At 45.9% G+C, this 17,323-nt stretch overlaps 2 protein-coding genes across 4 annotated transcripts in view; one reads left to right on the top strand and one right to left on the bottom strand.

Moving 5' to 3' along the window:
- The window catches only part of LOC128702605 (SET domain-containing protein SmydA-8), a 29,643-nt gene extending 19,230 nt beyond the window's left edge, over positions 1-10,413 (top strand). Inside the window, exons 4-5 of one of the 3 annotated variants that reach the window (XR_011394207.1) lie at positions 6,205-6,654; positions 9,853-10,413. Coding sequence is in view for 2 of the 3 variants with exons in the window: in XM_070101819.1 (XP_069957920.1) it covers positions 6,205-6,512 (308 nt within the window). In the remaining variant the exon portion in view is untranslated. Of the gene's footprint in view, positions 1-6,204; positions 6,831-9,852 lie in introns of those variants that run through there. The other 2 variants (XM_070101819.1, XM_070101818.1) reach the window with 2 other exon arrangements.
- The window catches only part of LOC128702598 (organic solute transporter subunit alpha), a 349,376-nt gene that overhangs the window by 284,381 nt on the left and 47,672 nt on the right, over positions 1-17,323 (bottom strand). The window lies entirely within an intron of this gene.

The following is a 17,323-nucleotide window of genomic DNA, read 5'->3' as shown; positions in this document are numbered from 1 at the left end:
CGGTCTGACCCTTTTTTTCAGATTTTTCGACTAGAGAGGCAGATCCTCTGTGGACACTTTTCTCATAAAAATTGATCACTTTAGATATCTGAGACTCAAAGTTATTAGAGCCGCAGTCAGACGAATTTTCTGGGGGGAAAGAACTTGTGACTTTTTCCTTATGAAGTGGAGCACCCAGTCAACTGTTCCGGCGGCTACAAACAGAAGACTAATCTTCCACGTATTTCTGTGGAGATTATCTCCTTGTTTATGCTCCTTAAAGCCTAGACGACGACCCTGACCCGTAAAATGGAGCATCCTTCAAGCTGACCAGGATAATGACAGACGGCCAGTGCACTTGAGTGTGCTTCTAGTCCTTTGAGTTCTCATTCTGGCTATTTCCTTTACTACACGACATAAAAGAAGCCGTGACTGTAGCACACAACGGGTCCTTAAGGGGCGAACCACAGGCTGCGATGCTGCTGATGCTGACACCCTTGAACAGGCAACCCAAAAGAAGCTCGTCCAGCATGGGGCATCAACGGAAGCCCCTTCTCAGAAGGTGGTGTCCTTTTAGGAAGTATAATGTTCCTTCCTCTCCTTATTCTGTGCTTCCATCAGGCATTCCTAGCAGATACACCCACCATCCCCCATGGGGAAAGTCTCCACCCATCTTCGGGAAACCTGGAGATGGCAATGGAGGAAGGAAAGTAAAGCCAGTGGTGGAACCATCAGCAAGGTGCCTGAGGGCTGAGCTAAACGAGTTCCTGAGGAAGGAAGAGGGCTCTGTCCCACTGATGACCACCTCACAGTGGCTGGAAGAAACAGTTGCACAAGATCGAACAGAATACAGGAAGAAAGCCTCCTACTGGCCTCAGCAAAACTAATTTTCCCCACATATACTAAGCATAGCAGTGTACAAGTCCTCACTTAACGTCGTCGACAGGTTCTTGGAAACCACGACTTTAAGCGAAACGACGTATAACCAAACCATAAGCTAACTGATATAAACAAGAGTTAAGTTCTATGGCAATGGAGAGCTGAGAGGAAGGGCAGTAGTGTTGCAGACGCCATGACTATGGAGTATGTCGCTCTGGGACACTGTAAAGTCACATATTTGCTCTATTATTGACATTTATTATTTAAGGTTATCACATTTCAGAATTGTATAAGAAACACGCTACACATAGAAAACCAAATACAAACAGCCATAAGGGAGAAAACTGACATAAGCAAACATGAAGAATCATGCTGATGCATGTTCTCCATCCAAATATTTAAGTCTTTCCATAGTTTCCATTCCTGGCCGGGAATTTTTCTTTTTCTCATCAACATTATAACAGAACGATGTTGAATGAAAGTTAAGTGAGGACTTCCTATACTCTATTCTGCCCCACACACGCTGTGGGAGCTCCTGCAGCTGCGACACTGAAGGAGTCCACTAAGGAAGTGAGCAGTCCCAAACTGGGCTCCACGCGAAACAATTTATTTTAGTTGTCTTGCATTTCGACCTATGGCAGTTAAACTTCTGGAATGTAAAACATTGTCCTGGGAAAGGAACTTGCTGTATAGCTTCATACCCTAATCTTAACCCAAGACTTGTGTATATTATTATTATAAAAAAGAAGTGCTAAACCTTTAAGGGTCATACAGCGCAAGACTTACTTATAGGGAAAGGTCCAGTTGGTCGAACATGACGAACACTTAGTGTACCAGAACACTGCCCATCTTCCTCTTGAGACGCAGCCACACCATTATTCAGAGGTCGAATGCTGCCATCACTTGACTCAAGCAACCAATAGAAAACACTGCCCCGACACTGGTTCAAATAACCAGTGTCGAGTACATTCTCCAACTGGTCACCTTGATACAAGAGGGAACAAGCCTACCTACGACCAGAATACTATTATCAGATTGTCCCTTGAGATATGGCGATGTTAGTATAAAAGATCTCCCCACATTAGACTTCTAACTGCTTCAAATTTATCATCTTCTAGCTGGGACTAAGCCGGATCGTAAAGTACACAGGAACGCATAACTCTAAGTTAGCGCTCAGTGGCCTGCGCAAACATTGAGATGCCGACCAGCCACCACCGACCAGTTGGAAAACACAAACACAAACACACACACACACACACACACACACACACACACACACACAAGCAAGGCCGAGGAATGAAGGGGGAGAGCTGTTGGGAGCAGGGATAGCAGTATGTGAGGGGAGAGAAGGTAGAGAAGGTGACATGTCCCATGCAGAGGCATGACCACGCCACCAAGAGTTTCAGGAAAAAAAAAAAGTGAGACAACGGCCATGTACAAACGGGGCCTAGAGACACTGAGGGAAAGGCATGGGAGGAAGAAAGGGAGAAGTCAGTGTTTATTCATGGGCTCCAGGAGAGCAAAGGAAGGACACACAATGAAAGATGGCAGAAAGAAAAACAGGAGATTGAAAACATCATCAAAGAAATAAGCAAGGAGGACATAACTTGAGATAGTAATTTTTCAGAGAATAGGAGAGTACTTGAAAGGGAGAAATCGGCTGGTCAAACTGATTTTCAAGACAGAAATGGTGTGGAACAGAATCTGAAAGAGAAACCATAGCTGACAGAATCGTCAACATTCAAGAGGGTGTTCCTAGACCACGACAGAACGACAGCAGGTAAGGGAGAGGACACAGAAACGGAAGGGGCTAGGAAGAGATACAAGAGCAGAGTCAGCAGACGACAACCAGAGCAGGGCAGAGCAACAGGCACAAGCACACACAGAACCACCCTCAACCCCACAGTCAAACACACTATCCCAACACAACCCACAATCCAAACTAACAGCCCCCACACTATGCTGTATTTATCCCACAGCACACTGCCAGTGTTGGAGAGGAAACTGAAGGTATGGTACACCAATGCTGAAAGAGTAATGAATAAGTGGGAGTGGCGGCACGAAAGAATTAAAGAGGCATCACCAGACATCATAGCTCTCACAGAAACCAAGCTCACAGGAATGATAACAGATGCCATCTTTCCAACGGGATATCAGATCCTGAGGAAAGAGGGAACAGAGGGGGGGGGGTGGAGGAGTGGCACTGCTCATCAAAACCCATTGGGATTTTGATGAGCTGGAGAGAGGAGACGGAGAAGCGAGAGACTATATAATAGGAACACTTCAGTTTTGAGGTCCCAATGTATAATGCACCACAGAACAGCAGGAGGCCAAGGCAAGAGTATGATGAGAGTAACAAAGCGATGGTTGACACACTGGCTGAGATGGCTAGAAGAGCTCATGTGAGCAGGGCAAAGCTACTGATTGTGGGTGACTTCAATCATTGACTGGGAGAACCTGGAGCCACATGGGGGCCCAGAAACGTGGAGGGCTGAGATGATGGAGGTAGTACTGGAAAACCTCATGTACCAACACGTAAGGGACACCACCAGAGAGGAGAGGATGGACCAGCAACACCTTGGGTAGTGCAGATACTGAGGACGTTAAATATGAAACTCCCCTCGGGGCCAGTGACCACGTGGTTCTGAGCTTCATATACAGGAAGAGCAGGATGAATGAAGCCAAACTACAAGAGAGGGGATTACACAGGCATGAAGAATTTCCTTCATGGGGTTCAGTGGGACAGAGAACTGGCAGGGAAGTCAGTAAATGAGATGATGGAATATAACAACAATATGCAAGAAAGCTGAGAAGAGATTTGTACTCAAGGGTAACGGAAATAACGAGAAAGCCAGAATGAGCCCTTGGTTCACCCAAAGGTGTAGAGTGGCAAAAATCAAGTGTGCTAGACAATGGAAGAAGAATAGAAGGCAAAGGACCCAGGAGAATAAGGAGAGCAGTCGTAGAGCCAGAAATGAATATGCACATGTAAGAAGAGAGGCCCAACGACAATACAAAAATGACATAGCAGCGAAAGTCAAATCTAACCCGAAGTTGTTGTACAGCCACATCAGGAGGAAAACAACAGTCAAGGACCAGGTAATCAGGCTAAGGAAGGAGGGGAGGTCACAAGAAATGACCGGAAAGTACGTGAGGAGCTCAACATAAGATTCATAGTAGTATTTACTGAGGAGACAGAAAGGACTCTACAAAGACGGAAAGGTGTGGTACACCTAGTGTTGGACAAAATACATACTACCGAGGAAGAAGTGAAGAGGCTGCTAAGCAGATACCTCAAAGACGATGGGGCCGGATAACATCTCTCCATGGGTCCTGAGAGAGGGGGCAGAGGTGCTTTGTGTACCACTAATAACAATCTTCAACACATCTATCGAAACAAGGCGACTACCTGAGGTATGGAAGACAGCAAATGTAGTCCAAATTTTTAAAAAAGGAGACATACGAAGCATTAAACTACAGACCAGTGTCACTGACATGTATAGCATGCCAAGTCATGAAGATTATCAGAATAGTGGTGGAACACCTAGAAACGAATGAGCTTATTAGTAACAACCAGCATGGTTTCAGGGACGGGAAATTCTGTCTCACAAACCTACTGGAGTTCTATTACAGGGTGACAAATAAGACGAGAGAGAGACGGGTGGGTATACTGAGTTTTCTTGGACTGTAAGAAGGCGTTTGACAGTTCCACACAAGAGATTAGTGCAAAAGCTAGAGGACCAGGCAGGGATAACAGGGCAGGTACTGCAATGGATCAGGGAATACATGTTGGGAAGACTACAGCAAGTCATGGTACATGACGAGGTGTCATAGTGGGCGCCCGTGACGAGTGGGGTTCCACAGGGGTCAGCCTAGGACCGGTACTGTTTCTGATACATGTGAACGACATGACGGATGGAATAAACTCCAAAGTGTCCCTGTTTGCAGATGATGTGAAGCTGATGAGAAGAATTCAATCAGACGAGGACCAGGTAGAACTACAAAAGGATCTGGACAGGCTGCAGGCCTGGTCCAGCAACTGGCTCCTTTCCATAAGATATTTCTTTCATACTTTTCGTCCTTGCAGCAGAATTAGTTCCTTACTTCCCTCAATACAACACATTTTCCGTCTCTTCCATGAAGACAGTCCCTCTCACCCTCTTACAAGATCTCCTTTCTAAAGCTTCCGTATCTTTTCTTTCTAGAAAGTGCCTTTCCTCACTCAAGGAGATTTCTCCCTATGTAAACAGAACTTTTCTTCCTCCTTAATGAGCTTCCAACCGTCCCTCCTCTCCCCCAAAAATGTTCATGGATCTTCATTTACAGAGTCGTGGAGGTCTTGACAACTGCTGAAGCCGGTGACGAGGGTTGCATGTGGCGGCAGCAGACTCGGGAGGTTGACATCGAAGTTTTTCTTTATAGTTTATAGATGAGACTAATACTTGCCTCTCATATCTGTTAAGTCTATGTAAACTTGTGTTTTTTGACAGGACACAAGATACAGTTACTTTTATGTGCAAAGTATACATTTCTTTGATAATGACCACAGTAGCTCAGATGAAAGTGTTAGTTTAGAAGATATCATAAGAGGCCGAGAGAAGACGGGGAACATCCAACCCTGACTGCTGGATGGGGTGCTAACACAATACACTAATTACAGACTGTGAATTGAGCTCTCGTCGCAAAACACATTTTAACGTCATTCTAGAACTACAGACGTGAACTACTGAATTTTAAAAATTAGAAAATCTTTCACTGAATCTTTAAAAATGATAGTTTTCAACGGCTGGTGAGGTGGTGGTAGTGTTGATTGTTTTAAGAGCTACAACGGTTTGTGACGTATGAACGCTGCTCTACTTTGAGATGTGTCATGTCGTCAGCTCAACACACTTGATATTATTTAGTCTTGTAGGTAGCACGAAACCTCTCTCAAATTATTGACATTTGAATAAGAACAGTTACTTTCCTTAATTCTAGTGTCAATAATATTTTATAATACCATCAAATTGTATTAGCTCCTAGCGTAGAGAATTTTAAACTCTGTAGTTATCACTGTCGACCTGGTGTGTCTGTCCGTCCATAATCTTCAATGAGTGCATCTTTTTAATAGGTTGTAGTGTTATAACGAAGTTCAGCATGTTCGCTAGTCAATACAGATATAGCTTAGCTTATAAGATATACTATTTGCATCGTTTAACCTAAAATGTAACAGTGGCACCAGGACTACAAGCCTAAAATCTCACCTCCCCCCTCCCTTGAAAACAACCCACAAAATTTATGTTATAGTAGTAAAAGATTCTCCTACGTTGATGTTTTCATCTTGCTTATACATGACTGGTGTTGCAGGGGCGACCTTGTACGAGTTGGGCGTGGCAGAGGCAGAAATGGCCAGGGCAGAGAAAAGGGCGGAAGTAGTCACTGATCACTTTTTCAAGCTACAGCTGCAACAAGCCCTCTGTCACTTGCAAGAAGCCGTCTTGATCCTCAGCCAGGAGCCACCGCGGTCCAGAGACCTCAGGTGGTACACACACGCTCTAGACGCAGCTACAAGAGTGGCCCAGGATCTTGGTGTGGACCTCGCGACCGACCCAGCACTTCGTGTAGTCCTAAGCAACGATGACCACCTCCTGCACGAGAGCGCACAGAATGCTTGACAGGAAACCACTTCAACACATCATGCCTCCACTAGAGAGTGAATTCTTCACACACTACGCTAATAACCAGTGCTTTTTTTTTTTTACCAAACTTTCTATTTTGGTTTCTTCAGCAACGACGATATTGCTAAATATATTGAAGGTGAGTCAGAGTGTCTAGTGCTTTGGCCAAAACTGAAAAAATTAAGAGAACTTTGTCAATTTAAACTACGGTAGCTCGTTTAGACAAGCCGAACTGCATTTAAAAATGGACTTCTCGAAAAAATTCTCATGTACAGATGTATATTTATGTAAAATAACACTGCAAACTTTTTTTTTTTAACAAAAAACGCCTACCTGTAGTAAACTTGCAATATTTATATAATGTAATCTTGCCTATCATATCTACCAGGCCACATATAGTATTATTACAGAACGCACTAAACGTGGAGTCATACAACGCCTGGGGAATGGGAGGCAATCAGGTTTGATAAATAGAAGGGCAAAACAAACCCAATTTCTTGGATCAAGAGCCCTTCATCAATATCAAGGAACTTGTCCTAAGGATTAAAAGGAAATAATTAAAATTAATATTCTCTCAATTTAATAAAACGATTGTTACTGAATCAGCTAAAATGGCAAGTTCGCTAAAAACCAAATTTACATTTAACCTGTTTGATGTTTCCCCTGTCATGCAGGACCTGGGTGTGGTATTGTTTCCCCTGCCATGCAGGACCTGGGTGTGGTATTGTTTCCCCTGCCATGCAGGACCTGGGTGTGGTATTGTTTCCCCTGCCATGCAAGACCTGGCTGTGGTATTGTTTCCCCTGCCATGCAAGACCTGACTGTGGTATTGTTTCCCCTGCCATGCAAGACCTGGCTGTGGTATTGTTTCCCCTGCCATGCAGGACCTGGGTGTGGTATTGTTTCCCCTGCCATGCAAGACCTGGCTGTGGTATTGTTTCCCCTGCCATGCAAGACCTGGGTGTGGTATTGTTTCCCCTGCCATGCAGGACCTGGGTGTGGTATTGTTTCCCCTGCCATGCAAGACCTGGGTGTGGTATTGTTTCCCCTGCCATGCAAGACCTGGCTGTGGTATTGTTTCCCCTGCCATGCAAGACCTGGCTGTGGTATTGTTTCCCCTGCCATGCAGGACCTGGGTGTGGTATTGTTTCCCCTGCCATGCAAGACCTGGGTGTGGTATTGTTTCCCCTGCCATGCAAGACCTGGCTATGGTATTGTTTCCCCTGCCATGCAAGACCTGGGTGTGGTATTGGTTCCCCTGCCATGCAGGACCTGGGTGTGGTATTGTTTCCCCTGCCATGCAGGACCTGGGTGTGGTATTGTTTCCCCTGCCATGCAAGACCTGGCTGTGGTATTGTTTCCCCTGCCATGCAAGACCTGGGTGTGGTATTGTTTCCCCTGCCATGCAAGACCTGGCTGTGGTATTGTTTCCCCTGCCATGCAAGACCTGGCTGTGGTATTGTTTCCCCTGCCATGCAAGACCTGGCTGTGGTATTGTTTCCCCTGCCATGCAGGACCTGGGTGTGGTATTGTTTCCCCTGCCATGCAGGACCTGGGTGTGGTATTGTTTCCCCTGCCATGCAAGACCTGGCTGTGGTATTGTTTCCCCTGCCATGCAAGACCTGGCTGTGGTATTGTTTCCCCTGCCATGCAAGACCTGGGTGTGGTATTGTTTCCCCTGCCATGCAAGACCTGGCTGTGGTATTGTTTCCCCTGCCATGCAAGACCTGGCTGTGGTATTGTTTCCCCTGCCATGCAAGACCTGGCTGTGGTATTGTTTCCCCTGCCATGCAAGACCTGGCTGTGGTATTGTTTCCCCTGCCATGCAAGACCTGGCTGTGGTATTGTTTCCCCTGCCATGCAAGACCTGACTGTGGTATTGTTTCCCCTGCCATGCAAGACCTGACTGTGGTATTGTTTCCCCTGCCATGCAAGACCTGGCTGTGGTATTGTTTCCCCTGCCATGCAAGACCTGGGTGTGGTATTGTTTCCCCTGCCATGCAAGACCTGGCTGTGGTATTGTTTCCCCTGCCATGCAAGACCTGGGTGTGGTATTGTTTCCCCTGCCATGCAAGACCTGGCTGTGGTATTGTTTCCCCTGCCATGCAAGACCTGGCTGTGGTATTGTTCCCCTGCCATGCAAGACCTGGCTGTGGTATTGTTTCCCCTGCCATGCAAGACCTGGCTGTGGTATTGTTCCCCTGCCATGCAAGACCTGACTGTGGTATTGTTTCCCCTGCCATGCAAGACCTGGCTGTGGTATTGTTTCCCCTGCCATGCAAGACCTGGCTGTGGTATTGTTTCCCCTGCCATGCAAGACCTGGGTGTGGTATTGTTTCCCCTGCCATGCAAGACCTGACTGTGGTATTGTTTCCCCTGCCATGCAAGACCTGGCTGTGGTATTGTTTCCCCTGCCATGCAAGACCTGGCTGTGGTATTGTTTCCCCTGCCATGCAAGACCTGGGTGTGGTATTGTTTCCCCTGCCATGCAAGACCTGGCTGTGGTATTGTTTCCCCTGCCATGCAAGACCTGGGTGTGGTATTGTTTCCCCTGCCATGCAAGACCTGGCTGTGGTATTGTTTCCCCTGCCATGCAAGACCTGGCTGTGGTATTGTTCCCCTGCCATGCAAGACCTGGCTGTGGTATTGTTTCCCCTGCCATGCAAGACCTGGCTGTGGTATTGTTCCCCTGCCATGCAAGACCTGACTGTGGTATTGTTTCCCCTGCCATGCAAGACCTGGCTGTGGTATTGACAAGTGGATTCTTTGACGATCATGCATAAAGAGCTTCAGCAAAAATTTAAACATGTGCAACCTCTGGGTATCTTTATTGTAAACATTTCGCCATCCAGTGGCTTTATCAGTGTAAGTTCAAGGACATAACTGGACGACAGTAGAACTATATACAAAAGTTGAGGTAATTAGTCCCTCAGCCCTGGAGGGACTGATTACCTCAACTTTTGTATATAGTTTCTCTATCTTCCATTCATGTCCTTGAATTTGTATTGATAAATTAACTGGATGGCGAAACGTCTACAATAAAGATACTCAGATATGGCAAACATATCTAAATTTTCATCTTGTCGGTATTGTATACCTTACATACACAGAGCTTAAGTGAAGGTACTTCAAGGCCAGAGGAAGAGCTTTTAGTTAAAGATGTCACATATATTGTTGAAATTAGAACAAAATTATGAACAAGACGTGTGCTGTAAACACATGCCTCTCAAACCCAACCACTCTCACTCTCTTATACATGTCCAAATTATTTGAAAAGCTACAACAACAAAAAAAAAAAAAAAAAAGAGGGATGTCTCATACTGGTCCTCCTTTTCAGAGCTACAATATGCTGGGAACTAGTACTGTGGTAAGTGTGTGGAGACTGATGTAACCAGGTCTGGGCCACCGTCAGTGCTTGTAAGTGTTGAGGGAAGACTCCCAAGATTTTGGGCACAGAACGGCCCAGCCTAGTATCTATGGTACTGTGTTCGCCTAGTATCTACGGTACTGTGTTCGCCTAGTATCTATGGTACTGTGTTCGCCTAGTATCTATGGTACTGTGTTCGCCTAGTATCTATGGTACTGTGTTCGCCTAGTATCTATGGTACTGTGTTCGCCTAGTATCTATGGTACTGTGTTCGCCTAGTATCTATGGTACTGTGTTCGCCTAGTATCTATGGTACTGTGTTCGCCTAGTATCTATGGTACTGTGTTCGCCTAGTATCTATGGTACTGTGTTCGCCTAGTATCTATGGTACTGTGTTCGCCTAGTATCTATGGTACTGTGGTCGCCTAGTATCTATGGTACTGTGTTCCCACGAGGTTAAGTTCACTGAATAAATATTAACTTATGAAGCGAGTTTATAATTTATGTATTGCATAAACTACCATAAATCTGTCCCTTTAGTGTTTTATTTCCAAGAACTTTGACAGTCACATACTTTATTTATTATATTAACGTTAGTAGAATTACCGACAATATGTTAGGTAAAAGGACACAAGTGCAACTAATGTGGCATTTTATTGTGGCAACGTTTCGCTCTCCAGGAGCTTTGTCAAACCGTTACGGCTTGACGAAGCCGATAAAGCCTGGTGGCTAAAGCTCTCGCTTCACACGGCGAGTGCCTGGGTTCGATTCCCAGCCAGGGTAGAAACATTGGGCGTGTTTTTTTACATCGGTTGTCTATGTTCACCCATCAGTAAAATGGGTACCTGGGTGTTAGTCTACTGACCTAATTTGCACGAAATGCTCAGCATAACAAGCGGCTTTCTATATAGTAGTATGTCACTGATGTCAGCTATGGTCTGTATACCTTGTACATGTACTTGTAGAAAATAAAGATATTATTAATTATATTACTGACAATTATGGGGAAAACTCTGAATTTATAGGTTACACAGCACATGAGAAATTAGGGGTAACTCATATTCCTTGGATGGAACCTTCGTCAGCGTCAAGGAACTATATAATGTACCTGTCGATTGCCAGTTCTGACTCCCACAGACACCTCGCAGTTAATAACAAAAATAACAAAAAGAAAAAAAAGGCACAATACCGTGACTGGAACGATACACAAATAACCCGCACATAAAAGAGAGGAGCTTACGACGACGTTTCGGTCCGACTGGACCATTTACAAAGTCACACTAACCAAAAGTGGAGCAGGACGGCTATATATAGGCAGAAGAGGTGGTGGTGGTGGTGGTGGTGGTGGTGGTGGTGGTAGTAAATTGAGGAGAAGGAGCCAGTCAAATATCAAGACAAGGGAGCACTGCAAGGGAGCTAGGTGCCCACAGAGGGAGAGCAAGTGCACAGAGGTGGGGGGAAGGGAAAGTGATGAAATAAATAATGAAGGAACAGAAACACGCGACAGAAGACAAAAAGAGCACTATTAGTGTCGGCAAGCCAAACACTATTTTTGTGCTCCCTAAGTCTGTCAGAAAGAGATCGACCAGTTTCTCCAAAGTATTGAAGAGGACAGGAGGAGCAAGAAATAGAGTAGACACCAGGAACATCTGTAGAATTAACAAGACAGCACTAACTGAATAAGGATCATACAGTGACAGGCAAACAGGAGGTATCCAGGCTTTATCCAAACAGGAGGTATCCAGGCTTTATCCAAACAGGAGGTATCCAGGCTTTATCCAAACAGGAGGTATCCAGGCTTTATCCAAACAGGAGGTATCCAGGCTTTATCCAAACAGGAGGTATCCAGGCTTTATCCAAACAGGAGGTATCCAGGCTTTATCCAAACAGGAGGTATCCAGGCTTTATCCAAACAGGAGGTATCCAGGCTTTATCCAAACAGGAGGTATCCAGGCTTTATCCAAACAGGAGGTATCCAGGCTTTATCCAAACAGGAGGTATCCAGGCTTTATCCAAACAGGAGGTATCCAGGCTTTATCCAAACAGCAATCTTGCTCAAGCAGCAGCAATCTTGCTCAAGCATCAGCAATCTTGCTCAAGCAGCAGCATGCTTGCTCAAGCAGCAGCACACTTGCTCAAGCAGCAGCACACTTGCTCAAGCAGCAGCACACTTGCTCAAGCAGCAGCAGCAGCACACTTGCTCAAGCAGCAGCAGCAGCACACTTGCTCAAGCAGCAGCAGCAGCAGCAGCACACTTGCTCAAGCAGCAGCAGCAGCAGCAGCACACTTGCTCAAGCAGCAGCAGCAGCAGCACACTTGCTCAAGCAGCAGCAGCACACTTGCTCAAGCAGCAGCACACTTGCTCAAGCAGCAGCACACTTGCTCAAGCAGCAGCACACTTGCTCAAGCAGCAGCACACTTGCTCAAGCAGCAGCAGCACACTTGCTCAAGCAGCAGCAGCACACTTGCTCAAGCAGCAGCAGCACACTTGCTCAAGCAGCAGCAGCACACTTGCTCAAGCAGCAAGCAGCAGCACACTTGCTCAAGCAGCAGCACACTTGCTCAAGCAGCAGCACACTTGCTCAAGCAGCAAGCAGCACACTTGCTCAAGCAGCAAGCAGCACACTTGCTCAAGCAGCAAGCAGCACACTTGCTCAAGCAGCAAGCAGCACACTTGCTCAAGCAGCAAGCAGCACACTTGCTCAAGCAGCAAGCAGCACACTTGCTCAAGCAGCAAGCAGCACACTTGCTCAAGCAGCAAGCAGCACACTTGCTCAAGCAGCAAGCAGCACACTTGCTCAAGCAGCAAGCAGCACACTTGCTCAAGCAGCAAGCAGCACACTTGCTCAAGCAGCAAGCAGCACACTTGCTCAAGCAGCAAGCAGCACACTTGCTCAAGCAGCAAGCAGCACACTTGCTCAAGCAGCAAGCAGCACACTTGCTCAAGCAGCAAGCAGCACACTTGCTCAAGCAGCAAGCAGCACACTTGCTCAAGCAGCAAGCAGCACACTTGCTCAAGCAGCAAGCAGCACACTTGCTCAAGCAGCAAGCAGCACACTTGCTCAAGCAGCAAGCAGTACACTTGCTCAAGCAGCAAGCAGCAGCAACAAGCAACAGCAGACATCCTAGGGAAATGTTAAGTCAACACCTTTAATCCGAGATTAAGATCCTATCACCAGTGTTAAGGAGCCTCCAGTGAGAGCAATAATAACTAAGCATCTGGCTCGTATATAACCGATATATTCATGCAACTGAAATATTCACTTAATACTGATTTTATTATAACAGTGACATAACTAATATTCGTGTACCTCATGGACCCCGCCGGTAATAAGTCCTAATGACTGTGGGGGTATCCAAGGTTAAACTACAAGTCAGCGTAAGCTAATAGTAAAAACATCTAAACTTGTGTAATGAACCTGAATTAAAATGTATGTCCAAATATACTTAAGTTTCCCACACGCATACTTCCATTTTCTCTGAATAAAATTTTCGTAGTCTGTTTTCTATTACTCGATTTTCATTACGTACGTGGGGAAGGCTTAACAATTCGCAAATAGTAGCAATTATTTACAAACGTTATCTCTCAGTCTACAGCAGGATTCGAACCTACACACACACACAAAGGTATGTTAAAGCTCATGGAGCAGGGAGAGGACCTAGTAGCACTCAGTGAAGAGGTGGGGCCAGGAGCTGAGTCTCGACCCGTGCAACCACAATTAGGCGAGTACACACACTGCAAAAAAAAAAAAAAAAAAGTACATAGTACTTACGCTACTCGGCCAGAGTGGCCTAAGTACTACTTTTATGCAGTGTGTGTAGGTTCCAATCCTACTGTGAACTGAGAGGTAATGTTTGTAGGTATGTGGGGAAGTGCTAAACTTGTACGGGTCATACAGCACCTGGGAAAATGGGAGGTAATCAGGCTTGATTCAAGGAAAGGGAACCTAGGTTAAGTTTCTTGAATCAAGAGCCCCCCCTTCAATAGTACATAGGTACGATGTCCTGTGGCCTGTTAGGCAACGCTCTCCCCCCCCCCCACACACACACACACAGTGTCCGTGATTCGATCCCCGGCAAGGATGGAAACATTGGGCGTGTTTTCTTACACCTGTTGTCCTTATTCACCTAGCAAGCAAGTAGGTGCCTGGGTGTTAGATGACTGGTGTATGTCGCATCGTGGGGGACAAGATTAAGGACCCTCAGTGGAAACAAGACAATCCCTCGATAACCCAGTCTTTCTTGGGTTTTCCTAGGTGGCTAACCCTCCAGGGTTAAAAAATCCGAACAAAATCTCTCTCTCTCTTATCTAGGCATTTCCCAAGAAGAGTTTGTTTCGAGATGATGATAATATAGGAGGTTTTGTGTGCAAGGGACTTGGACTTCCAGCAAGCATGCCTGAGCGTATTAGATAGGAGCGAATAGGGACAAATGGTTTTTAGGACTTGACGTGCTGTTGGAGTGTGAGCAAGGTAATATTTATGAAGGAATTCAGGGAAACCAGCAGGCCGGACTCGAGTCCTGGAGATGGAAAATTCAATGCCTGCACTCTGAAGGAGTGGTGTTAATGTTGCAGTTTTATAACTGGAGTGTGAGCGCGCCTCTGGCAAGACAGTGTTGGAGTGAATGATGATGAAAGTTTTTCTTTTTAGGGCCACCTTACCTTGGTGGGAGACGGCCGATGAGTTAATAAAAAAATAAATCTTTATTGCTACAAAGTGCATAATACAATTGATACATACCTAGGACATCACTGACATATTATATAGGAAGTCCTTGGTTGTGCTGAGTATTTCGGGCGCTTTGGCTAATCTTGTTCACCAGGATGCGACCCCCAACAGTCGACTGACACCTAGCGACCTACTACCTGCTAGGTGAACATGGGCACCAGATAAAAGGAAACATGCCCAACGTTTCACCCGTGCCGGGGCTCAATCCCGGACCCTCAGTGTGTAAGCTGAGGAAATTACCAACCAAGCCACAATTATTTACCCGGAAGGTTAGTAGCCCAGGATGACCCAAAGAAGCCACGGTCTAGCTTATTTCCATTGGAGTCCTTTATCATCTTCCCCAAGATGCAGCCTTGACTAACACCCGGGTAGCTACTTTGAGTTTACCCCTGACACAGCTGATTTATTCTGTACGGCATAACTACAATATGAAGGGAATTATCAGAGCACCCAGGATACCTGTGGGAACTTGAGGTGCTTAACCGAGGCAATCACTTCCTGACAATGAAACCAACATCGGCGAGGAAGTTATATATCCCTAAAGCAGTCCACACACAGGCTGCCTCCTAACTAGTTGACCTCTTGGAAGAAGTCAATGGGGCCCCACTAACTACCAAGCTACCTGAAGTATAACTGGAGGGGGTTTCAGGGGGGTCAACGCCCCCACGGCCCAGTCCATGACCAGGTCTCGTGGTTGATCAGGGCCTGAACCAGGCTGTTACTACTGGCTGCATGTAAACCGACGTACGAACTATAGTCCGTCTGGTCAGGTACTGACATTAGGTGCGTGTCCAGCTCCTTGACAACCAGGGGTCTATTGGTAATTCCCCTTATATATGCTGGGAGGCAGTTGAACAGTCTTGGGCCCATGGCACTTATTGCATTGTGTCTTAGCGTACCCATGGCGCCCCCAGCTTTTCACTGGGACGATGTTGCACCGTCTGCCGAGTCTTTTGCTTTCATAGGGAGTGGATTTTCATGTTCAAACTTGGGACTAGTCCCTCTAGGATTTTCCAAGTGTATATTATCGTGTATCTTTCTCATCTGCGTTCCAGGGAATACAAACTAGCACAACGTCTTCCTGTATGACAACGCCTGCCAAGCTATTTCACCCAGGATGTCCCAGTCCTTAGCAACATCTGCTATTACAGCAATAAATGAATCTGCAGGTGGCTTCATGTAACTGAAGATAATTATTGTACATGTGTCTAAATTATCAACATGTCGGTTCTCTGAACCATTCATCTACAAACCTGTCAGACACTGCAACTTCTTGGGATCTTAATACTTGGGAATTCTTCGCTTGCTTAATTCTTGGGCACGACCTACTTCAACATTGAACAAATGTTACACGACCTATGACTGCTTCACCTCTCCTGCCAACGGTTTATAAGCTCCTTCTCAGCACGTATGCCGTATTCTATTCAAGATTGATGGACTGACCACATCGACTCAAGGTTGAGGGACTGATTACCTCATTCTCCTCCTGTTCTTAAAGTTTCTCCTTTGTATGGACTGATGAAGCCACTGTGTGGCGAAACGTTTCCTCAATAAAGATACCCAAGAGTTGTACATGTGTCTAATTTATCAACATGTCGGTTCTCTGAACCATTCATCTACAAATAATTATTTTATTAGGATTATTAACCCGGAGGGATACTAACCCAGGGTAATCCATATTATTTCCACTGGAATCCTTTGACCCAATTCCCAAGGATGCAGACCAATAGTAGTTGGCTAACATCGAGGCTCCTACAAATTGCGAAGCGACAGGTGTTAAACATGCCCACCGCTTCCACTCTGTCCGTGATCACACAATTCGCCAATATCTCCCTCGCCATGGTGTCCCTGAGACTTAAATTTCTGTTTTAATTCATCCCTGTTTGCACTAAGATAAGGGAATCTGAGCCACAGTTGCTGAAGCTTCCCCGCCACCTTGTTGCCCGAGCATCTGTGATAATACTCAACCATGATGCTGATACCAGTTCAAATGAGTTTCGCGATTCCAGAAGCCTGGGAAGCAGCAGCTCGTGCTGCACGGACATGTACCACTAAGTACAATAAATTACCCAAGCATTACCCAATTGCAATTCATTATCCTCTCAGTTTCTGAATCAATGATCTACATCACTGAAGTATACATGGAGTGTTCCGGGGGTCAACGCCCCCGCGGCCCGGTCTGTGACCAGGCCTCATGGAGGATCAGGGCCTGATCAATCAGGCTGTTACTACTGGCTGCACGTAATCCAACGTGCGAACCACAGCCTGGTTGGTTAGGTACTGACTTTAGGTGCCTGTCTAGTGCCTGCTTGAAGACAGCCAGGGGTCTATTGGTAATCCCCCGTATGTATGCTGGGAGGCATACATAAGGTGTGTTGCCTCTTATCGTGCTAGTGACACCCCTGCTTTTCACTTGGGGGATGTTGCACCGTCTACTCAGTCTTTTCCTTTCGTAGGGAGTGATTTTCGTGTGCAAATTTGGTACTAGTCCCTCGAGGATTTTCCAGGTGTATATGTATCTCTCCCTCCTGCGTTCTAAGGAGTACAGGTTTAGGAACTTCAAGCGTTCCCAGTAACTGAGGTGGTTTATTGCAGTTATGCGTGCCGTGTAGGTTCTCTGTACATTTTCTAGGTCAGCAATTTCACCTGCCTTGAAAGGTATTTAGTGTGCAGCAATATTCCAGCCTAGATAGAACAAGCGACCTGAAGAG

This window comes from Cherax quadricarinatus, chromosome 79, assembly GCF_038502225.1.
Source record: "Cherax quadricarinatus isolate ZL_2023a chromosome 79, ASM3850222v1, whole genome shotgun sequence".
In the NCBI taxonomy this organism is placed as follows: Eukaryota; Metazoa; Arthropoda; class Malacostraca; order Decapoda; family Parastacidae; genus Cherax; species Cherax quadricarinatus.
This window is presented reverse-complemented; position numbering and strand designations above follow the sequence as displayed.